At 46.2% G+C, this 27,440-nt stretch overlaps 2 protein-coding genes across 3 annotated transcripts in view; one reads left to right on the top strand and one right to left on the bottom strand.

Moving 5' to 3' along the window:
- ECSIT (ECSIT signaling integrator) overlaps window positions 1-27,440 on the bottom strand; it is a 385,922-nt gene that overhangs the window by 95,476 nt on the left and 263,006 nt on the right. The gene's annotated exons all lie outside the window — the stretch shown is intronic.
- On the top strand, window positions 1,097-27,354 carry ZNF627 (zinc finger protein 627). Its single transcript, XM_050770513.1, has 4 exons — window positions 1,097-1,280; window positions 22,740-22,866; window positions 23,040-23,100; window positions 24,914-27,354. The coding sequence occupies exons 1-4, from the start codon at window positions 1,278-1,280 to the stop codon at window positions 26,106-26,108; spliced, it is 1,386 nt and encodes a 461-aa protein (XP_050626470.1). The 5' UTR covers window positions 1,097-1,277; the 3' UTR covers window positions 26,109-27,354.

Here is a 27,440-nt window from a genome sequence, read left to right as displayed (position 1 = left end):
CCCTCCTGTTCTGAGGCAAGGCAATTGCTCCATTTCACAGTGAGTGTGGAGTTCCCTGCACACACTGCTGACCTTGTGTCCAGAAGGAGTTAGAAGAAAGAGCCCAGGAAGTGCTGGAAGACAACAGGGCCTACTCTGGCAAGCTAGAAGCAAGCTCTGCATTAAATGCAAATATTGGCGTGGCGGTGGCTCACATCTGTAATCCCAGCACTTGGGGAGGCTGGGGCGGGAAGATCACTTGAGCCCAGTAATTCAAGACCAGCCTGGTCAACATAGTGAGACCCCATCTACCCACCAACTGCGCACCCCCCCCACACCACCGCCACCAACAAAAACAAAATTAGCAGAGTGTGGTGGGGCGTGCTCCCAGCTGCTAGGAAGGCTGAGGCAGGAGGATCGCTTGAGCCCGGGAGGTTGGGGCTGGAGTGAGCCGAGATCATGCCACTGCAGTCCAGCCTGGGTGACAGTGCAAGACCCTGAAAGAAAAAAAAAAAAAAGAAGGGACGGAGGGAGGGAAGGAGGGAGGGACGGGGAAAGGAAGGCAGGAAGGCAGGAAACAAACCAAAACAAGGCCAGGCGCGGTGGCTCACGCCTGTAATCCCAGCACTTTGGGAGGCCGAGGCGGCGTATCACTTGAGGTCAGGAGTTGGAGACCAGCCTGGGTAACATGGCGAAACCCCATCTCTACTAAAAATACAAAAATATAAAAATTAGCCGGGCGTAGTGGCGGGGTGCCTGTAATCCAGCTACTCTGGAGGCTGAGGCACGAGAATTGCATGAACCCGGGAGGCGGAGATTGCAGTGAGCTGAGATCGCACCAATGCACTACAGCCTGGGCGACAAGAGCAAAACTCCGTCTCAAAAAAAAAAAACCAAACCAAAACAAACAAACTCTTAAATATCCCTCGGGCTGGGTGTAGGGAGGAAACTCGGCATGACAGGGGCAGTGGCTAGAGCCAGTCAACCCTGCTCCGCACAGCCACGTTTCCATGGCTTCTACGTCACTCAGGCCTTAGGGGGCGGGTCATGGAGTCCTATCCAATCAGGGACGCCGGGGCGGGGCCCTGCCAACTGTCCATTCAGATGCGCCTGGGAGAGGAGGGCAGGGCCTGCGCCTCCCCACGGAGCCTTTGTTTCTGGCGTCAGCCCCCGCCCGGGCTCGCGTCTCCCTTTCTCCGAGAGGCTCAAGGTGTCTCCGCCGCAGCCTCTGTCGCACCGTGACCTGTACAGGTCGCGGGAGTCGTAGGGAAGGCGCTGGGACACCTGGAAACCGAGAAATGGTGCGTGTGAGGGGCCAGGCGTCCCCAGACCGGGGGGGAGGGGCTGGTTGGAACCGGCCGGAACCGGCTGTGGAGGGACCCAGGCCTCCCTGCGGCGACTCCGGGGTCTGGTACCCGAGTTCCCTGGCGCAGCTGGGCCCCCGGTCCCCTCGGCCGCAAGGTGGGGCTGGGCCAAGAGCTGGGACCCCGGGCGTCCTGTCCCGTCCTTGCGCGACGCCTGCGGCCCTGCAGCCCCGCGTCTCCCCAGATGGTGCGGGGGCCGCGGAAGGGTCATGGGGGGAATCCCGCCTCGGGTGTGGGGTTCGTGTGGCAGGAGCTGCGGTCTGTGGCCGCCCCTCCAGTCCCTTCTTTCTCCCTTTAAAAATTAAGAGTTTATTTGAGCAAACAGCAGTTCATCGGTGGAGAAGCTCTCGGTCGTGGTTTGTGGCTTGGGGATCCTTTGGAGGGGATGGAAGGAAAGGCTGTAAGGTGCAGGAGAAAGCGAACCAAATTCAGTACTTGGTTGGTGACAGTTACGTAGTCGCGTTATTTGCTCTATCCAGGTGGACATTTTCTGCTTATGTAGTCAGAGGTGGATTGGTGGTTGTGGTTTAATAACCCCGAATTTTATTTCTCTATAAACTGGTAATTTATAAGAATTTCATTTGAGACTGGAACGTGGTGGCTCACACCTGTAATCCCAGCGCTTTTGGAGGCCAAGACAGGAGGATCGCTTGGGCCCAGGAGTTGAAGACCACCGTCGCAATATAGCGAGACCCCATCTCTATTAAATTTTTTAAAATGAACATATTCATACTGAGACCAAAAAACTAAAATTTTTAAAAATATAAAATCAAATAAAAGAATTTCATTTGAGTTAGATTTTTGTTTCCTTGGGTAGGAAACCAGGACACCATAGCCACAGCCTTCTAATTGCCTCCTAATTAATTAACACTCCCCAGGGGGACAGGGTCCCAAATCCTTGACCTTGTTCCCCTAGCCTGACTCCTCTAGGGCTTGTAAATAATTCTTGATACCACTTCTTTCACCATATTCCCAAAAGCTAACTCCAGTCATGACATGATCAATTCTTTGTCCTTTATTGCACATTTCAAACGAATTAATTTGTATTACTTTTTTCAAGGAGCGATTGATTGGTCTTTTAAAAATATTCGTTTTCTGTTTCTGAACATTTCACAGGAGAGGAAAGCAGAGAATACATGTATGAGACCCTGCTGTAAGAAAACCTTTGTGCCTCTTCTCCTTTTCTCTCTCCTAGGCACAGGGATGTTCTCAGAATGTCTTTTGGTTGGCCTGGTGCCATGGCTCACGTCTGTAATCCCAACACTTTGGGAGGCCAAGGCGAGAGAATCACCTGAGGCCAGGAGTTTGACACCAGCCTGAGCAACATAGTGAGACCTGGACCCTAAAATAAAAAAAAAACAAAAAACAGTGTCTTGGGTTGGGGTTCCCCTTTGGAAACTTTAAACTGTGATGTGTCTTCAGAGCATCCTCCTTTCCTGGTCCTGGGCTTCAGGGCTGTTTGGGCTGACACAAGATGCCCACAGCAGCCAGATGTCTTCAAGGGTCTAGTGAATATCAGCCTGCTGAGTCTCCTCCCACCGGACAGCCTGAAGTATGGGCTGGGGCCTCTTAGTGGAGGAGCTGGGTGTCCTGGGGTTGGAGGAGTCTCTTGATCTCCCATCCCTCTCAAAGCTCACCCCTGGGACACTCAGCTTTTTCTTCCCTTAATTTCAGATTCCATTCCTTGTGGGACACATTGGTGTCCAGCCAAATGGATGATGGTATTGAGGGGAAAAACAGATACGATTCTTGCCCTCTGGATTCTTTTAGACTAGTGAAGTGAGGAAACTTATCCCAAGGACAGGAAAAGCCATCCTATTGAGGTGATGCAAGAACCTGAAAAGCAAAATGTGCTTTAGGCAGACAGGGGACAGTCTCTGCAATGTCTCTTGGAAGGGTGCTCACTGAGCCCTTCAGTGAGCAGTTTAGGGGGTGGGCGATATCTCAGGTGATAGAATGACCTGACCTAGGCCAGGCACAGTGGCTCACACCTGTAATCCCAGCACTTTGGGAGGCTGAGGTGGGTGGATCACTTGAGGCCATGAGTTCGAGACCAGCCTGGCCAACATGGCGAAACCCTGTCTACTAAAAATACAAAAATTAGCTGGGTGTGGTGGCGGCTGCCTCTAATCTCAGCTACTGGGGAGACTGAGGCATGAGAATCACTTGAACCGGGGAGGCAGAGGCTGCAGTGAGCCAAGATCATGCTACTGCACCCCAGCCTGGGTGACACAGTGAGACTCCTTCTCAAAAAAAAGAGAATGACCTGAAACTTGAGTCAGATATACCTCTGTTCCAGGTTAGCACAGCCCCTTCCTGGGGTTTGTCTTCTGCTAAAGATTTGTTCACTTATTGGAGTTTTAGTTTAGTTTTTTTTTTTTTTTTTTTAAAGTAACTATAAATGTATTTCATCTGTAGAGCTTGAAATATAAGACAGTTTCCCAAAGAGGCAAGAAGGAAGTGGGTTTCAGAAAACATTAAATATCTAGTCTTATCTTTGTTAAAAATTACTACTTACGGCCGGGCGTGGTGGCTCACGCATGTAATCCCAGCACTTTGGGATACCGAGGCGGGCAGATCATGAGGTCAGGAGATCGAGACCATTCTGGCTAACACGGTGAAATCCCGTCTCTACTAAAAATACAAGAAAATTAGCCAGGCGTGGTGGCGGGCACCTGTAGTCCCAGCTACTTGGGAGGCTGAGGCAGGAGAATGGCGTGAACCCGGGAGGTGGAGCTTGCAGTGAGCTGAGATCGCACCACTGCACTCCAGCCTGGGCGACAGAGCAAGACTCTGTCTCAAAAAAAAAAAAAAAAAAAAACTACTTTTTCCTTTCCCAAAGCAAATGTAAGTTTCTCAAGTATGTTATCTTTTTGGGGCGGGGAGAGGGGTGGAGGTGGTGATTTCAAATGGAATTCCAGGGCTTAGTGCTGGGAATACTACTAAGGAAAAGAAAGAGAGAAAAACTCTCTTCTATCATGACTGCAGAAAAATGAGTACTTTCCCACAAGTAAGTGTAGTAAATACATTGGTGAATTACAGAGATTCACCAAAACATCAATTCCTCTGCTTTGCAGTGTGGCAAACTTGTGACAGTGGATAACTGTTCTCTTCCTGTTATCTCGACATCAGAGTTTAATGCGAAGTCCTAATAGGACAGGACTTGGCAACTCCTAAAAGTGTTCAAATATGTTTTAGTACCTGATTTATTACCATAGAGAGAATAAATAGCATTTATTGTCTGAAGAGGATGGATACTTTTACTTTTTCTGTTAAGGTATGAAATATAAGTGCCTTACAGTTTCCTTCCCTGCTATAAACAGTGAATGTGAGTGATTTTGCTGGATTCTTCAAACTCTGGGTATTTTTCTCATTGAAAATTAAGTGCATAGGCCAGGCGCGGTGGCTCAAGCCTGTAATCCCAGCACTTTGGGAGGCCGAGACGGGCGGATCACGAGGTCGGGAGATCGAGACCATCCTGGCTAACACGGTGAAACCCCGTCTCTACTAAAAAGTACAAAAAACTAGCCGGGCGAGGTGGCGGGCGCCTGTAATCCCAGCTACTCGGGAGGCTGAGGCAGGAGAATGGCGTGAACCCAGGAGGCAGAGCTTGCAGTGAGCTGAGATCCGGCCACTGCACTCTAGCCTGGGCGACAGAGTGAGACTCCGTCTCAAAAAAAAAAAAAAAGAAAATTAAGTGCATAACCTTGACTGGGAAACAGAGACAGCAGACTAGTGACTTCAAACTAAGGCCAGTCTTGAGCCTTCAAAGAGAGGACATTATAGGCCCAGTTGTTCTTGCTGGGGAGCCTCCCCTGCAGTGTCCCAGCTGCTCACAACTGACATTGGGTGGAGCCCTTTATACTGAGAGAAGCTCAGAGCCCCGGAAAGCTGGGGATCCACAGGCAGAGGGGGTTGAGGTGATGCCCTTCTGAGAATGTACTTGCTATTATCTTGGGTCTGTTTCTAGACATTTCTAATGAAATAAATCTGGATTTAGGTAAGGAGTGTTTTTTTTTTTCTTTTTACCTTTTTTTTTTTGTGTGACAGGGTCTCACTCTATCTCAGGCTGGAGTGCAGTGGTGCAATCATAGCTCACTGTAGCCTTGATCTCCTGGACTCAAGGAATTCTCTCACCTCAGCCTCCCAAGTAGCTAGGACTACAGGCACATGCTGTGATGCCTGGCTTATATTTTTTAAAAAGTTTTTTAAATAGAGACAGGATATTATGTTGCCCAGGCTGGTCTCTAACCCCTGGCCTCAAGCAGTCTTCCCACCTTAGCCTCCCAAAGTGCCAGGATTACGGGGGGCGGGATTGGGGGGCGCGCTGCCACACCAGACAGGACTTTAGAAGACTTTCTTCTAAAGGAGAATTGAAAGGGAAGAAGGCACCAAGTGTAAAATCTGCAAGCGGTCAGGCACGGTGGCTTACCCCTGTAATCCCAACACTTTGAGAGGCCGAGGCGGGCGGATCATGAGGTCAGGAGATTGAGACCATCCTGGCTAACACAATGAAACCCCGTCTCTACTAAAAATATAGAAAAATTAGCCGGGTGTAGCAGCCGGCGCCAGTAGTCCCAGCTACTCTGGGACTGAGGCTGAGGCAGAAAAATGGTGTGAACCCAGGAGGTGGAGCTTGCAGTCAGCCAAGATCGCGCCACTGCAGAGCGAGACTCTGTCTCAAAAAAAAAAAAAAAAAAAAAAAAATCTGCAAGCATCTCAGCCTGGGCTCAGTGGCTCACTCCTGTAATCTCAGCACTTTGGGAGGCCAAGGCTGGCGGATCACAAGGTCAGGAGTTTGAGACCAGCCTGACCAACATGATGAAACCCTGTCTCTATTAAAAATACAAAAATTAGCCAGGTGTGTTGGCGCGTGCCTGTAATCTCAGCTACTCAGGAGCCTGAGGCAGGAGAATGGCTTGAACCTGGGAGGCGGAGGTTGCAGTGAACCAAGATCACGTCACTCCATTCTAGTCTGGGCGACAGACAGAGCGAGACTCTGTCTCAAAATGAATAAATAAATAAATCTGCAAGCATCTCAAAGTTTAGACAGAAAAGAATTTTCTTTCATAGGAAGGAGCAAATGATGAGAAAGAAGGTGGGAGGTGGAAGGCAGGATGCAGGGTGTACAATCCCACCTAGATCTTGAAGGCAATCTGTTCTTAGGAGGGTCATCAGAGGGATTGTGTATAGGCTCAGGCTGAGGGCGGGTCAAGGTTCAGGGGCTGGAGGAAGGAGAGAAACTTAACCAAGGTTTGGTTAACAGGTACTTTGTTCTGACTGATCACTGAAGACAAAGCTGTTCAGCTAATCAATTATGAGGAAAAGAAAGGGAATTTCTAGTCTGTGTGTGGCTTTGCCATAGGTAAAAAAGAAGTGTCATCTAAGTCATAATGAGAAGAGTGTTTCTTTGTGTAAGCGACTCCTGCAGAATACAAAAGATGGGGGAATTTCTTTAACCATAGCTATTTCCAGGATTACCTACCTATCCAATCTTCCGCCGCCATTTTCCCTTACATCCTTCCCTTCCGTTTGGCCATTTTTTATTTCTATGCAGTTGCTGAGAAGTATGGGTGATCCCTGGGGCTTGTGACTGGCATCTGCAGTGGGGCAGTGTTATCGTCTGAGCCCTGAACCTGTGGGGTCCCTGTTAACTCTGGGTAGTGTCAGAATTGATTTGTTGAATGCTTAGTTGGTGTTGGAGAATTGGAGATTTAGTTGGTGTTCAGCAAACACCACACAGTTGGTGTCAAAAATGGTGTATGAAAAAAGACACTACAGATCAGAACCTTCACCTGACTGGGTAAGTGTTGGCTGTGAGAACTGAGACCCTGGAGGAGGGAGCATTTCCACACTGGGGAGAGGAGAGTAGGGTGTGTGAAACACCGATGGACTCACCACCCGGTTTCATAAACGGATGTTGGGCATTTCTGGTATGTCCTGATCTCATCTCCCTTCTGTACTCCCAGGTGACCAGGTCCTCATTTTTAAAAGGTGGTTCTTAATAGTTTTACCATCTATTTATCATTAGGCTGAATTTTGCTTGGCTTTTCCTCTTTTGAGTTTTTAGTAAGTTATTACCATTAATATTATGCCAAAAAGGGTTTTTTTGTGGTTTCTTTGCCTGTTTGTTGCGTGCATGCTGGTTTCTGCATTTAGTTTGGGGGTTAGGATTTCAGCCAATGAAATTTAATTTTTACGGGGGATGGTGGTGGAATACAAACATTCAGTCTGTTAACAACCCTAACTGTATTTAGTACAGCTTGGCTAGTCTTAGCCTTTTTTTTTTTTTTTTTTTTTTTTTTTTTTTTTGCGTCTCACCCTGTAGCCCAGGCTGGAGTGCAGTGGTGCTCTTGGCTCACTGCAACCTCCGGCTCCGGGCTGAAGCGATTCTCCCACCTCAGCCTCCCAGCAAGCTAGGACTACAGGTGCACAGTACCACACCAGCTAATTTTTGTATTTATTTATTGATTTATTTTTTTGTAGAGATGGGGTTTTGCCATGCTGTCCAAGCTGGTCTTGAACTCCTGGGCTCAAGCAATTCACCCGGCTATGCCTCCCACAGTGTTGGGATTATAGGTTGTGAGCCACTATGCCTGGCCTTATTTGTGTCTGTTTTTTGTGCAAGTGATATCATCCTATATGTTATATTGTATGTCATCTATCTATTTCACATAGCCGTGAATCTTCCATGAAATGGTATTTTATTCACTATTTTACTTAATAAACTTTATTATTTAGACCAGTTGCAGTTTGACAGAAAAATTGAACAGTTAATATGTAGCGTTTCCATATTCTCCTCCACAGGTCATTGTTTTCCCCTACTTTTCTTTTTTTTTCTTTTCTTTTTTTTTTTAGGAGACAAAGTCTTACTCTGTTGCCCAGGCTTGAGTGCAGTGGTACAATCACTGCTCACTGCGGGCTAGAGCTCCAGGGCTCAAGTGATCCTGCCGCCTCAGCCTCCCAAGTAGCTGGGACCACAGGTGTGCGCCACCACACCTGGCTAATTTTTTTTTTTTTTTTTGTAGATGGGGTCTTACTATGTTGTCCAGTCTGATCTCTAATTCCTGGGCTTAAGTGATTCTCCCACCTTGGCCTCCCAAAAGACATAAATATGGTATCATATTTATCATATATATCATACAATTGATGAATCAGTATATATGATGGATCAGAATTGGTGAGCCAATATGTTACTAAAGTTCAGACTTCATCAAAATTGGTAATTTTTGTTCTTTGAAGGACACCAAGAACTTGAAAAGATAATTCACGAAGTGGAAGAACAACTTGCAAATCCTGTATCTGGTGGGGAATTGTATTCAGAAGCAGCCTGAGTCTCAGTCCCCTCCATCACACTCCATCAGGGTGGGGACTGAATTGGCAGCCAGGACTCCCAGGTATCCTGTCCCATCACTGTAGGAGGCAGTCTACCTCCTGGACCTCTCTGAACAGTTGTGCACCTGCAATCCTGGATCTCACCCAGATCATGGGGTGACAACAGGAAGTGGCCATCCAGAGAGAAATCTGAGCCTGGTGTTTTGGGTTTGTGGGTGGGAGGTACTCTCAGGACAACCTCCCCCTCCATGGAGTCAGACTTGGGTGGGCCCAGCAGAGTGGCATGTGTGGTTCCCAGCTCCTTCATCCCCAGTGGGAGGGAGCCTGTCATCCCCTATGCATTCCAGATATATGAAGCAGGGTCTCAAGTTTACAGCCTTGTTCCCTGTTAAAGAGAGATTGCACTGGAAACTTGTTAGGAATGTCAAGGAAGAGTTTATTCAGCACAATTGCAGTGAGTCATGACAGCTGTAATAGGGGAGGGAGATTGAATTCAACCTTGAATGCAGCAAGAATATTATTGGATTTATAGCCAATGGACAAGGTGAGGGAGAGAATGGAACTTGGTTGGGTCTCATAGGTGGTGAAAAAAGAACTTGATTGGATATTAAGGTAGGAGGAGTCTCTATAAACTACCTCAGATAGATTCTTGCAGAAACCGACTTCTGCAGGCCAGTGCCAAGGCCTAGTCAAAAAGAGGGCTCTGAGGAGCTTGACTCACGTTTGGTGAAGGAAGGAGTACTTGAGACCTCTTCAGCCTAGTTTTTCTTTTCTTGTTTTTTTTTGAGATGGAGTCTTGCTCTGTCTCCCAGGCTGGAGTGCAGTGGTGCGATCATGGCTCTCTGCAATCTCCACCTCCCAGGTTCAAGCAGTTCTCTGCCTCAGCCTCCCAAAAAGCTGGTTTTTATAGGCACCCACCACCACGCCTGGCTGATTTTTTTGTATTTTTATTAGAGACAAGGTTTCACCATCTTGGCCAGGGTGGTCTTGAACTCCTAACCTCATGAGCCACTGCATCTGGCCTCTTCAGCCTAGTTTTTCCCAGGGCTCTGTATTAGTCTGTTTTTGTGCTGCTAATAAAGACATACCCAAGAGTGGGTAATTTATAAAGGAAAGAGGTTTCATTGACAGTTCAGTATGGCTGGGGAGGCCTCAGGAAACTTACAATTATGGTGGAAGGGGAAGCAAACATGTCCTTCACATGGCAGCAGCAAGGAGAAGTGCAGAATAAAGGTTGGGGAAGCCCGTTATAAAACCAGATCTCATGAAAACTCACTGTTATGAGAACAACATGGAGGTAATCACCCCAATGATTAAATTATCTCCCACTTGCTCCCTCCCATGACACGCAGGGATTAGGGGAACTATAAGAGGATATTTGGGTGGGGACACAGCCAAATCATATCATTCCACCCCCAGCCCCTCCCAAATCTCATGTCCTCACATTACAAAACAATCATGCCCTCCCAACGGTCCCCCAAAGTCTTAAATCATTCCAACATTAGCTCAAAAGTACAAGTCCAAACTCATCTGAGACAAGGCAAGTCTCTTCTGCCTATGAGCCTGTAAAATCAAAAACAAGTTAGTCACTTCCTAGATGCAGTCAGGGTACAGGCATTGGGTAAATACACGCATTCCAAATGGGAGAAATTGGCCAAAATAAAGGGGTAGAGGCCCTATGCAAGTCCAAAATCCAGTAGGGCAGTAATTAAATCTTAAAGCTTTGAAATAATATCCTTTGACTCCATGTCTCACATCCAGGTCACGCTGATGCAAGAGGTGGGCTCCCTCAACCTTGGGCACCTCTGCCCCTGTGGCTTTACAAGGTACAGCCCCCACTCCTTGCTGCTTTCATGGCTGGCATTGAGTGTCTGTGACTTTTCCAGGTGCATGGTGCAAGGTGCAAGCTCTCAGTGGATCAACCATTCTGGGGTCTGGAGAATGGATGGTGGCCCTCTCCTCACATCTCTACTAGGCAGTGCCACAGTGGGGACTCTGTGTGGGGGCTCCAACTCCCATATTTCTCTTCTGCACTGCCCTAGCAGAGGTTCTCCATGAGGGCTCCGCCCCTGCAGCACAGCTCTGCCTGGACATCCAGGCATTTCTACACATCCTCTGAGATCTAGGCAGAGGTTCCCAAACCTCAGTTCTTGCCTTCTGTGCACCCACAGGACCAACACCACATGGAAGCTGCAGAGGCTTGGGGCTTGCACCCTCTGAAGCCATGACCTGAATTGTACTTTGCCTCCTTTTAACAATGACTGAGGGCACCAAGTCCCTACGGTGCATATAGCAAGGGGCCCTGGACCAGGCCCAGGAAACCAACCATTTTTTCCTCTTAGGATTCTGGGCCTGTGAAGGGAGGGGCTGCCATGAAGGTCTCTGATGTGTCCTGGAGACATTTTCTCCTTTGTCTTGGCAATTAACATTTGGCTCCTCATTACTTATGCAAATTTCTGTAGCTGTCCTGAATTTCTCCCCAGAAAATGGTTTTTTTTTTTTTTTTTTTTTTTTTTGAGACAGAGTTTTGCTCTTGTTGCCCAGGCTGGATTGCAATGGCGCGATCTTGGCTTGCTATAGCCTCCACCTCCTGGGATCAAGCGATTCTCCTGCCTCAGCCTCCCGAGTAGCTGGGATTACAGGCATGTGCCACCACAGCCAGCTAATTCTGTATATTTGGTAGAGAAGGGGTTTCTCCATGTTGGTCAGGCTGCTCTCAAACTCCGGATCTCAGGTGATCCGCCCGCCTCAGCCTCCCAAAGTGCTGGATTACAGGCGTGAGCCACCACGCCTGGCTGGGTTTTTCTTTTCTGTTCCATTGTCAGGCTGCAATTTTTCCAAACTTCAGTGTTCTGTCACCTCTTGAATGCTTTGCCGCTTAGCAATTTCTTCCACCAGGTACTGGAAGTCATCTCGCACAAGTTCAGAGTTCCACAGATCTCTAGGGCAGCGGCAAAATGCCACCAGTCTCTGCTAAAACATAACAAGAGTCACCTTTGCTTCCAGTTGCCGACAAGTTTCTCATCTCCATCTGAGACCACCTCAGCCTGGACTTTATTGTCCATATCACTGTCAGCATTTTGGTCAGAGCTATTCAAGAAGTCTTTAGGAAGTTGAGACTTTCCCACATCTTCCTGTCTCTTGAGCCCTCCAAGTCTCTAGGACATTCCAAACTTTCCCACATTTTCCTGTCTTCTGAGCACTCTAAACTGTTCCAACCCCTGCCTGTTCCCAGTTCCAAAGTTGCTTCCACATTTTCAGGTATCTTTATGGGAGAGTACCCCACCACCCAGTACCAATTTACTGTATTAGTCCATTCTCACGCTGCGAATAAATACATACCTAAGACTGGATAATTTATAAAGGAAAAAGGTTTAATTGATGTACAGTTTAGCATGGCTGGGAAGGCCTCAGAAAACTTAATCATGATGAAAGGGAAAGCAAACGTGTCCTTTACATGGTGGTAGCAAGGAGAAGTGCAGAGCGAAGAGGGGGAAAAGCCACTTAATGAAACCATCAGATCTTGTGAGAACTCTATCATGAGAACAGCATGGGGGTAACTGCCCCCATGATTAAATTACCTCTTACTGGGTCCCTTCCACAACATGTGGGGATTATGGGAACTACAATTTAAGATGAGATTTGGGTGGGGGACACAGCCAAACCATATCAGGCTCAAAATAAGTTCCTAAGTTTCTGGTTTCCCTTGCCACAATCCCAAATGTCAGCTTCCCCTCTCCAGTTGACACGATCTTCAGTTTTGTCTCCCCCATGCTAGATTTGAAGCAGTTGTAATATTTTAGTTGTTTATAATTTTCCATAGAATAATAAATAGCCATTTTAAAGATTTATCTTTTTGTCAGTGTATATTTTACATGAGACAAAAACTTTTCAAGTGGTGAGTAACCATTTGAAATTACATTGTGTAAAATGTGTGTCCCTAATGATCTGTGGTGTTAAGCATCTTTATATGTGCTTATTGGCCATTTGTGTATATCGTGGAGAAATGTCCATTCAAGTTCTTTGCCCATTTATTATTTATTTATTTTTATTTTCACTTTTTTTTGGTAAGAGCTGTGATGCCCAGGCTGGATTTGAAATCCTGGGCTTGAGATCCTTCTGCCTCAGGCTCCTGAGTAGCTGGGATTACAGGTGTGTTCCAGCATGCCCAGCCAATTTTGCCCATTTACTAATCAATGTGTTTTTTGCTGGTTTGTTACAACAACTTACTCTTTTTTTTTTTTTTTTTTTTTTGAGACAGGGTCTTGCTTCGCTGCCCAGCCCGGAGTGCAGTGGTGCCATCTCGGCTCACTGCAATCTCCGCCTCCTGAGTTCAAGCCATCCTTCTGCCTCAGCCTTCTGAGTAGCTGGGTCTAGAGGGCATGCCACCATGCTCAGCTCATATTTGTATTTTTTGTAGAGACAGGATTTCGCCATGTTGTCCAGGCTGGTCTTGAACTCTTGAGCTCAAGCGGTCTGCCCACCTCAGCCTCCCAAAATGCTGGGATTATAGGCATGAGCCACCACATCCAACAATTTATTATTATTAATTGTGGTTATAAAAATAATAAAAAATCTACCATCTTAAGCATTTTTGTATACAGCTTAGTAGTGTTAACTATTCTCACCTTGTGCAACCAAACTCCAACAATTTTTCCCATTCTCTCAAATTTATTTTTTCTTTCTTCAAGGTGGTTAATTTTATCTTCAAGTTAGCTGATTCTTATTTTGCTTGCTCGAATTTGCCATTGAACACCTATAGAGAAATTTTCATTTTAGTTGTGCTTTGCATCTTCCAGATCCATACTTTCAGTGTAGTCTTTTTTTTTTTTTTTTTTTTTTTTTTTTGAGACGGAGTCTTGCTCTGTCGCCCAGGCTGGAGTGCAGTGACCGGATCTCAGCTCACTGCAAGCTCCGCCTCCCGGGTTTACGCCATTCTCCTGCCTCAGCCTCCCGAGTAGCTGGGACTACAGGCGCCCGCCACCTCACCCGGCTATTTTTTTGTATTTTTTAGTAGAGACGGGGTTTCACCGTGTTAGCCGGGATCGTCTCTCGATCTCCTGACCTCGTGATCCGCCCGTCTCGGCCTCCCAAAGTGCTGGGATTACAGGCTTGAGCCACCGCGCCCGGCCTCAGTGTAGTCTTTTAAGAAATAACTTGTGTGTGTGTGTGTGTGTGTGTGTGTGTGTATATATATATATATATATTTTTTTTTTTTTTCCTCCCCCGAGACTAAGTCTCGTCCTGTCACCCAGAGCTGGAGTGCAATGGTGTGATCTCAGTTCACTGCAACCTCCGCCTCCTGGGTTCAGGCAGTCCTCCTGCCTCAGCCTCCCGAGTAGCTGGGATTACAGGCGCCTGCCACCATGCCTGGCTAATTTTTTTGTATTTTTAGTAGAGACGGGGTTTCACCATGTTGGCCAGACTGGCCTTGAACTCCTGACCTGTGATCCACCCACCTTGGCCTCCCAAAGTGCTGGGACTGCAGGCGTGAGCCACTGCACCTGTAATTTTTTGTTGATATTGTATGCATCCTTTTCTTAGTTTTCTTTATTTCTTTCTCCATGGTTGTCTTTACTACTTTGAGCATAGTTAAGGCAGTTGCTTAAAGTCTTTGTCTAGTGAATTCAATAACTGGGGATTCTCAGAGATGGTTTATCTCAATTTTTTCCCATTGATAAGCCATATTTTTCTGTCTTCTTTGTGATTTTGTTTTTATTGAAAAGTGGGATTTGAATTTTTTTCTTTTTTTTTTTTTTTTTTTTTGAGACGGAGTTTCGTTCTGTTGCCCAGGCTGGAGTGCAGTGGCGCCATCTCAGCCTCTACCTCCCGGATTCAAGCAATTCTTTTGAATTCTTTTGCATTATTTTTGAATTAAATTCTTTTGAACCCAGAAAAGGTCTTTTCTGCAAATGCGTTCTTTCCTGGGCATGAAGGGAGCATTCTCAATTCCCCAGCATACCTGGGTTTTTTGAGTATCCTAATTTCTGAAAGAAATTTTTCTCCTCAGCTTTTCTTCCCAGGCTTTAGATGGTCTATCATATGTCTCAGCCATAATCTGTTGGCCCATTTTCTTCCCAGGCTTTAGATGGTCTATCATATGTCTCGGCCATAATCTGTTGGCCCAGGTAGCTTCAGGGTTTTTGTTTACTTTATGACATTTCAAGCAATTGCTGCCAATTTTTTTTTTTTTTTTTTTTTTTTTTTTGAGACGGAGTGTTGCTCTGTCGCCCAGGCTGGAGTGCAGTGGCGCAATCTCGGCTCACTGCAAGTTCCGCCTCCCGGGTTCACGCCATTCTCATGCCTCAGCCTCCCGAGTAGCTGGGACTACAGGCGCCCACCACCACGCCCGGCTAATTTTGTGTATTTTTTTTTTTTTTTGAGACGGAGTCTCACTGTGTTGCCCAGGCTGGACTGCAGTGGCTGGATCTCAGCTCACTGCAAGCTCCGCCTGCCGGTTTACACCATTCTCCTGCCTCAGCCTCCCGAGTAGCTGGGACTACAGGCGCCCACGCCTGGCTAGTTTTTTGTATTTTTTAGTAGATCCGGGGTTTCACCGTGTTAGCCAGGATGGTCTCGATCTCCTGACCTCGTGATCCGCCCGTCTCGGCCTCCCAAAGTGCTGGGATTACAGGCTTGAGCCACCGCGCCTGGCCAATTTTGTGTATTTTTTAGTAGAGACGGGATTTCACCGTGTTAGCCAGGCTGGCCCGGAACTCCTGACCTCGTGATCCGCCTGTCCTGGCCTCCCAAAGTGCCAGGATTACAGGTGTGAGTCACTGCGCCTGGCCGGTTGCTGCCAGTTCTTAACCCTGCTTGGCTTTCATGTGCCAGTTGGCAACTCGTGTATTTCATAGAGAAATGGCTATTCAAATTCTTTGCCTATTTAAAAATCTATTTGTTTGGGTTTTTGAAAATAATTTTTAATTGTAAAAAAATGCATAACAGAAAATTAATCCATAATTAGGTGTACAGTTCAGTAGTGTTAATTATACTTATCTCATGTAACTATTCTGCAGAAAATTTTCATCTTGCAAAAGTTAAAAATTTATAGCCATTGAACAGCCACTTCCTTTCACCCTCCTTGCACTGGTGGCAACTACCATCCACTTCCTGCTTTTATGTGTTTGACAACCTCACAGGAGTTATTGAAGAACCATATAATACATAATTTTTGACTGGCTTATTTCACTTAGCATAATGTGCTGAAAATTCCTCCATTTTATTCATTTTATAGCATGTGACAGATGTCTTTTTTTTTTTTCTCCTGAGATAGAGTCTCACTCTGTCACCCAGGCTGGAGTGCAGTGGCACCATCATAGCTCACTGCAGCCTCAACCTTCAGGGATTAAGGGATCCTCCCACCGTAGCCTCCTGAGTAGCTTGGACTACAGGCATGCACCCCCACCACCAAATAAAATTTTTAAATTTTTTTTGTAGACACAGACTCTCACTATATTGCCTAGGCTGGTCTTGAACTTTTGGGCTCACACAATTCTCCTGCCTTGGCCTCTCAAAGTGTTGGGGTTACAGGCGTCAGCCACTGCCTGTCCTAGATAAAAATACTAAACAGTATCTCAAGTCGGGCATGGTATCTCATGCCTGTAATCTCAGCACTTTGGGAGGCTGAGCCGGGAGGATCACTTGAACCCTTGAGCTCAGGGGTTTGAGACCAGCCTGAGCCGCATAGTGAGACTCCATCTCTACAAAAGATAAAAAATTTAGCGAGTTGTGGTGCATGCCCCTAGTCCCAGCTACTTGGGAGGCTGAGGTGGGAGGATTGTGTAAGCCCTGGGAGGTCCAGGCTGCAGTGAGCTGAGATCACACCACTGCACGCCATCATGGGCAACAGAGCAAGACCCTGTCTCAAAAAAAAATCTCATTGTATGTATTGTTAAATACAATTTATGGGAGGCCATTGTTTTGGACTAAGCGTCTGCACTAGGCCCAAACAGCCTAGATGAGAGTGGTGTCTCATGGAGGGTGCCACATAATCATACGAAACTTTAAAATAGGCCAGTTTTCCAAAACACCAGGGATTCATAGCAGCCAATCAGAAGGGTCCCAGCTAACCTGAGTCAACATGATAAGGAAGTCACCTCTGCTTTAGTCCTATAAGGAAAATAATTTTGAAATGATGTAACTCTTTGTTGTTGTTGTTGTTGTTGTTTTGAGATGGAGTCCGCTGTGTCGCCCAGGCTGGAGTACAGTGGTGTGATCTCGGCTCACTGAAACTTTGCCTCCCGGGTTCAAGGGATTCTCCTGTCTCAGCCTCCCGAGTAGCTGGGACTACAGGCATGTGCCACCATGCTTGGCTAAGTTTTTGTAGTTTTAGTAGAGATGGGGTTTCACCGTGTTAGCCAGGATGGTCTCAATCTCCTGACCTCGTGATCCTGGCCTTGGCCTCCCAAAGTGCTGGGGTTACAGGCATGAGCCTCTGCTTCCAGCCCTTTTTGTTTTTATTTCTGCTTTCTTCACCCCTTTTCTGCCTTGTAAAGCCCACCTCCTCTACTCAATTTGAAGAAAGCAAAGAATTTTCATTTGAATAACGTGAGCTCTTTCAAATTAGGCCCAGAAGCGTTCAAATGAGACAGCAATCACATTCTGCCGCCTCAGAGCTATGTATTCATCTCTTGGAACCGCTTGCTGTTGCTACAAGTAGCTATAAATTAACCTAATGCCACACAGACATCCTATCCTACACCTTATAGCATAATAGTGTATATAGCCATTAATATATTCATAATATTCATTAATGAATATTATTTCTGTAAACCAGTGGGAATTCCTGACAACTTTGTATCAGCCACTCCCTTTGTCCCCTTTTTGGGGACAAATCCACTCGTGGCCGTGTGGCCCGGCATAGTGGCTCACGCCTATAATCCCAGCACTATGGGAGGCTGAGGCGAGAGGATTGCTTGAGCCCAGGAGTTTGAGACCAGCTCACGCAACATAGTGAGACCCTGTCTCTACAAAACAATAAAACAGACCGGGTGCGGTGGCTTATGCCTGTAATCCCAGCACTTTGGGAGGCCAAGACGGGCAGATCACGAGGTCAGGAGATAGAGAACATCCTGGCCAACATGGTGAAACCCATCTCTACTAAAAGTACAAAAATTAGCTGGACATGGTGGTGTGTGCCTGTAGTCCCAGCTACTCGGGAGGCTGAGGCAGGAGAATCGCTTGAACCCAGAAGGTGGAGGTTGCAGTGAGCCAAGATTGCACCATGGCACTCCAGCCTGGCAACAGAGCGAGACTTGCAAAAAATAAAATAAAAATAAAAAAGTAATCAGATGTGGTAGTGTGCACCTGCAGTCCCAGCTACTATGGAGGCTGAGGTGCGAGGATCATCTGAGCCTAGGGAGGTCGAGGTTGCAGTAAGTTGTGATTATGCCACTGCACTCCAGCCTGGGTGACCGAGTGAATTTTTTTTTTTTTTTTTTTTTTTTTGAGACAGTCTCGCTCTGCCGCCCAGGCTGGAGTGCAGTGGCGTGATCTTGGCTCACTGCAAGCTCCGCCTCCCGGGTTCACGCCATTCTCCTGCCTCAGCCTCCCGAGTAGCTGGGACTACAGGCGCCCGCCACCTCGCCCGGCTAGTTTTTTTTTTGTATTTTTTAGTAGAGACGGGGTTTCACTGTGTCAGCCAGGATGGTCTCGATCTCCTGACCTCGTGATCCGCCCGTCTCGGCCTCCCAAAGTGCTGGGATTACAGGCTTGAGCCACCGCGCCCGGCCTGACCGAGTGAATATTAGCCTGGATGACCAAGTGAGCATAGTACCTGATAGGTTTCTTTTCCACCCTCACCCTCTTCCAACCCTCCCACTTCAAGTAGGCCCCAGTGTCTGTTGTTCTCATCTTTGTACCCATGCCAGCACCATGGGTACGAAGTGAGATTGTCTAAAACAACAACAACAACAAAACCTCGTGTAACTGCTGCTCATTAGAGTATATGTTCAGGGCAACTTGAATCTGTACTCCTGGGTTGCAGTCCTCAGCTCTGGCCCCAGTAGACTGTCCATTTATATTGATTTCACCTAAGTTTCTTCCTTTTAGATCAACAAACTTATGGAGTGTCTTTCTGTTTCATAGATGGGATGCTTCTTGATTCATGACTCGCTAATAATAGCCAATTAGATCACTGAACTCTTTGTTGAAATGTTTTCTTTCTTTTTTGAGACTGAGTCTTGCTCTGTTGCCCAGGCTGGAGTACAGTGGTGTGATCTCAGCTCACTGCAACCTCTACCTCCCAGGTTCAAGTGATTCTTCTGCCTCAGCCTCCGGAGTAGCTGGGACTTCAAGCGTGTGCCACCACACCTCACTAGTTTTTGTATTTTTAATAGAAAAAACATGGTTTTACCATGTTGGCCAGGCTGGTCTTCAACTCCTGACCTCAAGTGATCTGTCTGCCTTGGCCTCCCAAAGTGCTGGGATTACAGGTGTGAGCTACTGTGCCTGACCCCAAATTCTTGACCTTCTTGCCAACACTTGTTCTTTGGAGTGGTTAATTTTTGTTGTGAGTCATAGGAGTTCTTTATATGTTCTTGATACTGACACCTTGCCAGATATATGATTTGCTGATACTTTTTACAATTCCCTGGTTGCCTTTTCCCAGTGTTGATAGTGTCTTCTGACACACAGAATTATTTATTTATTTATTTATTTAGAGACAGGGTCTTTCTCTGTCGCCTAGGCTGGAGTGCAGTGATGATGTGATCCCAGCTCACTGCAGTGTCAACCTCCTGGACTCAAGGAATCCTCTTCCCCCAGCTGCCTGGCCCACACAAGTTTTTTATTTTGATGAAATAAAATTTGTCTTTTTTTTTTTTTATTGAGATGGAGTCTTGCTCTGTTGCCCAGGCTGGAGTGCAGTGGTGCAATCTCAGCTCACTACAAGCTCCGCCTCCCGGGTTCACGCCATTCTCCTGCCTCAGCCTCCAGAGTAGCTGGGACCACAGGCGCCCGCCACCACGCCTGACTAATTTTTTGTATTTTTAGTAGAGACGGGGTTTCACCATGTTAGCCAGGATGGTCTCGATCTCCCAACCTTGTGATCCACCCACCTCAGCCTCCCAAAGTGCATGATTACAGGCGTGAGCCACCGCGCTCGGCCAAAATTTGTCTTTTTTTTCTTTTGCGAACCATGTTCTGGTGTTTTATCCAAGAAATCAATGCCAAACCCAATGGAAACTTTTGTCGTGTGTTTTTGTTTAAAAAGGAAAATTAGAACACAGTTAAAAGATCCGGTTGGCTTTTATTTGCGATTCATGAATTGGTGTGCCATCCCATTCTATAAGATAGAGTAAGAGCTCCCGCTGGGCATGACAGAAGGGTGGTTTTTGTAAGGAATGAGGGACACAGAACGGCAACAAAGCAGATTGGTTAACATTGGGTTACTTTTATTGAAAGGGTAAAGCAGAGGGGATGGCCTTATTATGCCAGCTGAGATTGACTGGGCCCTTTCCTATTGGTTGCTGTGAGTCTCCTGTTTTGGGGAACAAATGGGTATGTTTGAGGATCTACCTGCTTCTTTAAAAATTTTAGTTTGATCATGTGGCATTTAGCATGAGTGACTCCATTTTGGTTTGGTCTCATTTCTTGGGGCCTAGTATAGGATCTTAGTCCAAAAAAATGGCCTGCATAATTTTTTTTTTTTTTTTTGGAGACAGAGTCTCGCTCTGTCGCCCATTCTGGAGTGCAGTGGCGCAATCTCGGCTCACTGCGAGCTCCGCCTCCTGGGTTCACGCCATTCTCCTGCCTCAGCCTCCTGAGTAGCTGGGACTACAGGCGCCCGCCACCACACCCGGCTAATATTTTTGTATTTTTAGTAGAGACGGGGTTTCACCGTGTTAACCAGGATGGTCTCGATCTCCTGACCTCGTGATCCGCCCACCTTGGCCTCCCAAAGTGCTGGGATTACAGGCGTGAGCCACCGTGCCCACCCGGCCTGCGTAATTTTTACTATTTTCTTCTAAGAGTTGTTTAGTTTGTACTGTTAACCTTTAGGTCTTTGATCCATTTTGATGTCATTTTTGTATGTGAGTTGAGGGTCCAACTGCTTTTTTTTTTGAGACGGAGTCTCACTCTGTTGCCCAGGCTGGAGTGCAGTGCTGCGATCTCGGCTCACTGCAACCTCTGCCTCCCAGGTTCAAGCAATTCGCCTGCCTCAGCCTCCCAAGTATCTGGGACTACAGGCACAAGCCCACCATGCCCGGCTAATTTTTTTGTAATTTTAGTAGAGGTGGGGTTTCACCATGTTGACCAGGCTGGTCTGGAACTCCTGACCTCAGGTGATCTGTCCACCTCGGCCTCTCAAAGTGCTGAGATTACAGACGTGAGCCACCGCGCCGGGCCGCAACTGCATTTTTTCATGTGTAGGTATCCAGTTTTTCCAGAACCATTTTTTTTTTCAACTTTTATTTTAGGTTGAGGGAGTACCTGTGCTAGTTGGTTACATGGGTAAATTGTGTGTTACTGGGGGTTGGTGTATTTCATCACGCAGGTAGTGAGCATAGTACCTGATAGGTTTCTTTTCCACCTTCACCCTCTTCCAACCCTCCCACTTCAGGTAGGCCCCAATATCTGCTGTTCTCATCTTTGTACCCATGCCAGCACCATTTTTTGAAAAGTATTTTTTCCAGTAATGAATCTGGGCACACTTGCCAAAAGTCATTTTACCATTTATGTATGTGTACCTCCCCTCACCTCCTCCCCTCCCCTCCCATCTCCCCTTCCCTCCCCCTCCCATTGCCCCTCCCCTCTCTGTGTTCCTTCCCTTCTCCCCTCCCATCTCCCTCCCCTCACTCCCCTCGCCTCCCCTGCCCTCCCATATCCCCTCCCCTCCCCTCTCTCCTCCCCTCTCCCCTCTCCTCTCCTCTCCTTTCCTTTCCTGACATAGGGTCTCACTTGGTTTCCCAGCCTGGTCTTGACCACTTGGCCTCAATCCATCCTCTGGTCTTTGGCCTCCCAAAATGCTGGGATTACAGGCATGAGCCACCACTCCCGACCTTACCTCTTTTTTTTAAAACGACTAATGTAAAAAAAAATTTAGTAGACAAGAGGTCTCGCTATGTTGTCCAGGCCAGTCTTGAACTCCTGAGCTCAAGTGATCCTCCTGCCTCCATCTCCCAAGGTGTTGGGATTACAGGCATGAGCCACCACACCTGGCGAGATTTTTACTTTTTTTTTTTTTCCCCGAGATGGAGTCTCACACTGTTGCCCGGGCTGGAGTGCACTGGTGCGATTTCAGCTCACTACAACCTCTGCCTTGCGGGTTCAAGCAATTCTCCTGCCTCAGCCTCCTGAGTAGCTGGGATTATAGGCACCCACCACCACGCCTGACTAATTTTTTTTTTTTTTTTGTATTTTTAGTAGAGACAGGGTTTCATTATGTTGGCCAGGCTAGCCTCGAACTCCTGACCTCAGGTGATCCACCTGCCTCAGCCTTCCTAAGTGCTGGGATTATAGGTGTGAGCCACCGTGCCCAGCCAGATTTTTACTTCTCAAATTTATCCACACTTAGCCTTCAGTAATTCATCAGTTGCAAGTTAGGTTTTCCTACCCCGTACTGCTTCCCACAGAGATTTTGCTATGGGAGTCTGTTCTAGTAAGTTATGATTCTTTATCTGTTAGGTTGGTGGGATCCTGTCTAAAATCCAGTACCCAGATACTGTCAAAGCTCAAACTTTGTGCACAAGCATTTCTAAAGATACACAGTCTCAGGGTGGCTAATGTTCACTTTTTTCTGCACACTAGTTACGACATGTTTGTTACAACAGGTGCTACAGACCCATCTTACAAAGAGACATTAGGGGTGGCCCAGGCAGTATATACTTCTCCCACCAGACAGGCATGTTCCTGTTCTGCTGTTGCCAGTTCAGTTCTAGCAGCAGAATTGCTTTGTGGAAGGAAGTGAGTCTAGACAGAGGGTAAGTTTGATGACTGTGGAATCTTGAAATAAATGTTTGGAGAGCACAGCATCCTGAGAACTTCTTGGGAATAAAGTCTAGGCCCCCAGTGCTGTCAGTCTCAACCTTCCTCCTCCACACATGTGGGATGTTTCAGGACTCAGTGGCATTTGAGGATGTGGCTGTGAACTTCACCCTGGAAGAGTGGGCTTTGCTGGATCCTTCCCAGAAGAATCTCTACAGGGATGTGATGCGGGAAACCTTCAGGAACCTGGCTTCTATAGGTAAGGGTGACAATATACCTTCACTTAGTAAACTAGAGAACAGGTGTTTCTAGCTCCTTAACCCTTTAGGGAATAAACCAGGCATGGGTGCAGGGAATTGTGAATATAGAATCTAACATGTTTTTCATAATTTTGTACTAATTCATAATGACTTTTCTGGGTCTAAATTTTAGGAAAACAATGGGAAGACCAGAACATTGAAGACCCATTCAAAATTCCCAGGAGAAATATAAGGTAATTTGCACTCACAAAAGAAAGCTCTGTTCCTTGAGAGCATTTCATATTGTTAGGAATTTTTTTTTTTTTTTTGAGATGAAGTCTCACTGTGTTGCCAGGCTGGAGTGCAGTGGTGCAATCTTGGCTCATTGCAACTCCCGCCTCCCAGGTTCAAGCGATTCTCTTGCCTCAGCCTCCTAAGTAGCTAGGACTACAAGCACGTGCCACCACACCCAGCTAATTTTTTGTATTTTTAGTAGACATGGGGTTTCACCATGTTGGCCAGGATGGTCTTGATCTCTTGACCTTGTGATCTGCCCGCCTCGGCCTCCCAAAGTGCTGGGATTACAGATGTGAGCCATTGTGCCCGGCGGGAATTTTTAAAAACAAGCAAACAACATATAAGCCCAGTTTCAAACTGATTTGTTTTTAGAAAATCTTCTCTAAGCCAGGCATGGTGGCTCATGCCTGTAATCCCAGCACTTTGGAAGGCTGAGGTGGGCGGATCACAAGGTCAGGAGATTGAGACCATCCTGCCTAACACGATGAAACCCCGTCTCTACTAAAAAGACAAAAAAAGAGTTAGCCGAGCACAGTGGCAGGTGCCTATAGTCCCAGCTACTCGGGAGGCTGAGGCAGGAGAATGGTGTGAACCTGGGAGGCGGAGCTTGCAGTGAGCCGAGATCATGCCACTACACTCCAGCCTGGGTGACAGAGGGAGACTCCATCTCAAAAAAGAAAAGAAAATCTTTTCCAAAAACATAGTTAAGTGTAACATAGATGTTCAATGTTTGCAAAATAGTTCACTTGTAGACAGTATTAAGAAACCTCATATGAATATGAATGAACATCTTTTTTTTTTTTTTTTTTTTTGAGAGGGAATTTCACAACTCATTGCCCAGGCTGGAGTGCGAGGGCGCCATCTTGACTCACTGCAACCTCCGCCTCCTGGGTTCAAGCAATTCTCCTGCCTGAGCCTCCTGAGTAGCTGGGACTACAGGCGCCCGCCACCACACCTGGCTAATTTTTTGTATTTTTAGTAGAGATGGGGTTTCACCATGTTGGCCAGGCTGGTCTCGAACTCCTGACCTCAGGTGATCCACCTGCCTCAGCCTCCCAAAGTGCTGGGATTACAGATGTGAGCCACCACACCTGGCCATGAATATCATTTTCTTTTCTTTTCTTTTCTTTTTTTTTGAGACAGAGTTTTGCTCTTGTTACCCAGTATAATGGCATGATCTCGGCTCACTGCACCTCTGCCTCCTGGGTTCAAGCAGTTCTCTTGCCTCAGCCTCCTGAGTAGCTGGGATTACAGGCATGCTCCACCATGCCCGGCTAATTTTTTTTTTTTTTTTTTATTTTTAGTAGAGACAGGGTTTCTCCATGTTGGTCAGGCTGGTCTTGAACTCCCGACCTCAGGTGATCTGCCTTTCTTGGCCTCCCAAAGTGCTGAGATTACAGGTGTGAGCCACCGTGCCTGGCCATGAATATCATTTTTTGATGATAGGTATGGTTGTGACCTATTACAGACCATTTAGTCCATTCATGTTCAAACAATTGAGACAGGCATAAAATGTACACTTTCCCTGATAATGTTAAAAATGTGAGTCCAAGGCCAGGCATGGTGGCTCACACCTGTAATCCCAGCACTTTGGGAGGCAGACGTGAGAGGATCCCTTGAGCCTTGGAGTTCAGGGTTCACACCTGGTCAACATAGTGAGATTCTGTCTCTGTGTTTTAAAAAAGTGAATATAAGTCTAATACCTACTAATGAATATAAAATCATTTATAAACAAAACGTTAATAATGTGCTTCTCATTTTTCCCACAAGTCATATTCCAGAGAGACTCTGTGAAGGTAAAGAAGGTAGTCAAGGTGAAGAAACTTTCAGCCTGATTCCAGATGGTGTTCTGAACAAGAAAACTCCTGGAGTAAAACCATGCGAACGCAGTGTGTGTGGAGAAGTTGGCATGGGTCCTTCATCCCTTAATAGGCACATCAGAGATCACACTGGACGTGAACCAAATGCATATCAGGAATATGGAAAGAAGTCGTATACACGTAACCAGTGTGGACGAGCCTTGAGTTATCATCGCTCTTTTCCAGTACGTGAAAGGACTCATCCGGGAGGAAAGCCCTATGATTGTAAGGAATGTGGAGAAACCTTTATTTCTCTTGTAAGCATTCGAAGACACATGTTAACGCATAGGGGAGGTGTACCTTACAAATGTAAGGTGTGTGGGAAAGCCTTTGATTATCCCAGTTTATTTCGTATACATGAAAGAAGTCACACTGGAGAGAAACCTTATGAATGCAAGCAATGTGGGAAAGCCTTCAGTTGTTCCAGTTACATTAGAATCCACGAAAGGACTCACACTGGAGATAAACCCTATGAATGCAAGCAATGTGGGAAAGCTTTCAGTTGTTCCAAGTACATTCGAATCCATGAACGAACTCACACAGGAGAGAAACCCTACGAATGTAAACAGTGCGGTAAAGCCTTTAGGTGCGCCAGTTCTGTTCGCAGTCACGAAAGGACTCACACCGGAGAGAAGCTTTTTGAATGTAAGGAATGTGGGAAGGCTTTGACTTGTCTTGCAAGTGTTCGAAGACATATGATAAAGCACACTGGCAACGGACCTTATAAATGTAAGGTGTGTGGGAAAGCCTTTGATTTCCCCAGTTCATTTCGAATCCATGAAAGGACCCACACTGGAGAGAAACCCTATGACTGTAAGCAATGTGGGAAAGCCTTCAGTTGTTCCAGTTCGTTTCGAAAACATGAAAGGATTCACACTGGAGAGAAACCCTATAAATGTACAAAATGCGGGAAAGCCTTCAGTCGCTCCAGTTACTTCCGAATCCATGAAAGAACTCATACTGGAGAGAAACCCTATGAATGTAAACAATGTGGGAAAGCCTTCAGTCGATCCACTTACTTTCGAGTACATGAAAGAATTCATACTGGAGAGAAACCCTATGAGAACCCCAACCCTAACCCTTCATTTGTCCCAGTTCTTTCATGAGCATGAAAGGAGTCACGTAGAGAAACCCCATGAAAGTAAGAAATTCGGGAAAGCCTTCAGTCCTTTCTGTTTCTTTCAACTACTTGAAAGGATTCACAGTGGAGAAAGACCCTGTAAGATAATTGGCTTTAAATTACGAGAGACTTGTGATAGGACAGTAAAACCTAGAGGTGGAGTTGGATCTCTGGGTTGTGTCATGTCAGTGTTGGTAGGTTAGGAACTAGATTTCCCAGAATCCATTCCGTTTGTGATTCCATGATACAATTCACCAGTAACCTATCTTACATGAGGTTTGGAAGGAAGTTAAGGCATTAGTCATGGTTTGGAAGCATCATACAGGGAGACAGCAATGTGAATACAGGCTGTATGGACACCTGCTTCCATCCCATTTTCCTGTTTCTTTGGGTTGCCAATCAAGAGTATCCTCAAAACGACTTGACTTTAATTTTCTCAGAAGTGATAGGTTTCCACACAGGTCTCCAGAAGCCCCACGTTGAATATCCATCCACACTTTGGTTTTCCTTCAGACATTATCATGTGTGAACTAGGCAACTAATTCAGACTGTCCTAGTTGGGAATATTCTCTGACGCTCTGACTCCCCTAGTCTGTAGACTGAATTAGCAGAAGGTCTAATTTGTGTGGTAAGCACCTTTGTTCTTACCAGTAGTGACTGTATTCTTGATTGAGCCTGACAGCTACCATGCTGCTGTCAAAACCAACCAGAGGGGAGCTTGTTCTTCTGCTGTACTGTGCAGTGACTGGCCTCACCCAGGACCTTGATGTGAGAATAAGCACCTTCCTCTATCAGGAAATTTCAAGTGTTTCCTATTATTCATAGCTCAATGTAATGCCTCAGTTCATTTTCAGTTGTTTGATTATATGTGACTAATATGTATTTTTTATTCAAACAAGACTTCTGTACATGTTTCCTAGAAACAGTTTAACAACTGTCTTCAGTCTTGGATTACATCAAGTTTATAATTTTGGCGAATTATTTGTTAAGACACTGAAGTCAGCGTTAACCATGCGCATACAACTTAAGGAATTTTTTCCTCCTCATGTAAATTTTACTTTTCATGCTTATATAGTTTCAACTTTTATCTTCATAGTAATTTCTCATCTACTCATAATACCAGAAGTTAAAGTCATGCTGTTTTGTGTGCTCTCTTGCTAAAGACCACAGAGACCATACCTGTTGTCAAAGAGGGTGTAATAAATTGTAATAATAATTATGACCACAAACCATAAAGGGCTGTGTGATGTATCAGTAAGAGGCTGCTCAGAAGAATTTCTTACAGGTTTTGTGCTTGTTTTAGGTTGATTGATTTCTT

This window comes from Macaca thibetana, chromosome 19 (genome assembly GCF_024542745.1).
Source record: "Macaca thibetana thibetana isolate TM-01 chromosome 19, ASM2454274v1, whole genome shotgun sequence".
NCBI classification, from domain to species: domain Eukaryota; kingdom Metazoa; phylum Chordata; class Mammalia; order Primates; family Cercopithecidae; genus Macaca; species Macaca thibetana.
Note: the sequence above shows the minus strand (reverse complement) of the source record. Positions and strands in the feature narration are given on the sequence as shown.

Excerpts from the sequence above, each read along its gene's own strand:
- ZNF627 (XM_050770513.1), top strand. Across the intron at positions 22,867-23,039 it reads CAGGAACCTGGCTTCTATAG|GAAAACAATGGGAAGACCAG; the intron begins GTAAGGGTGACA and ends TCTAAATTTTAG. Across the intron at positions 23,101-24,913 it reads ATTCCCAGGAGAAATATAAG|TCATATTCCAGAGAGACTCT; the intron begins GTAATTTGCACT and ends TTTTCCCACAAG.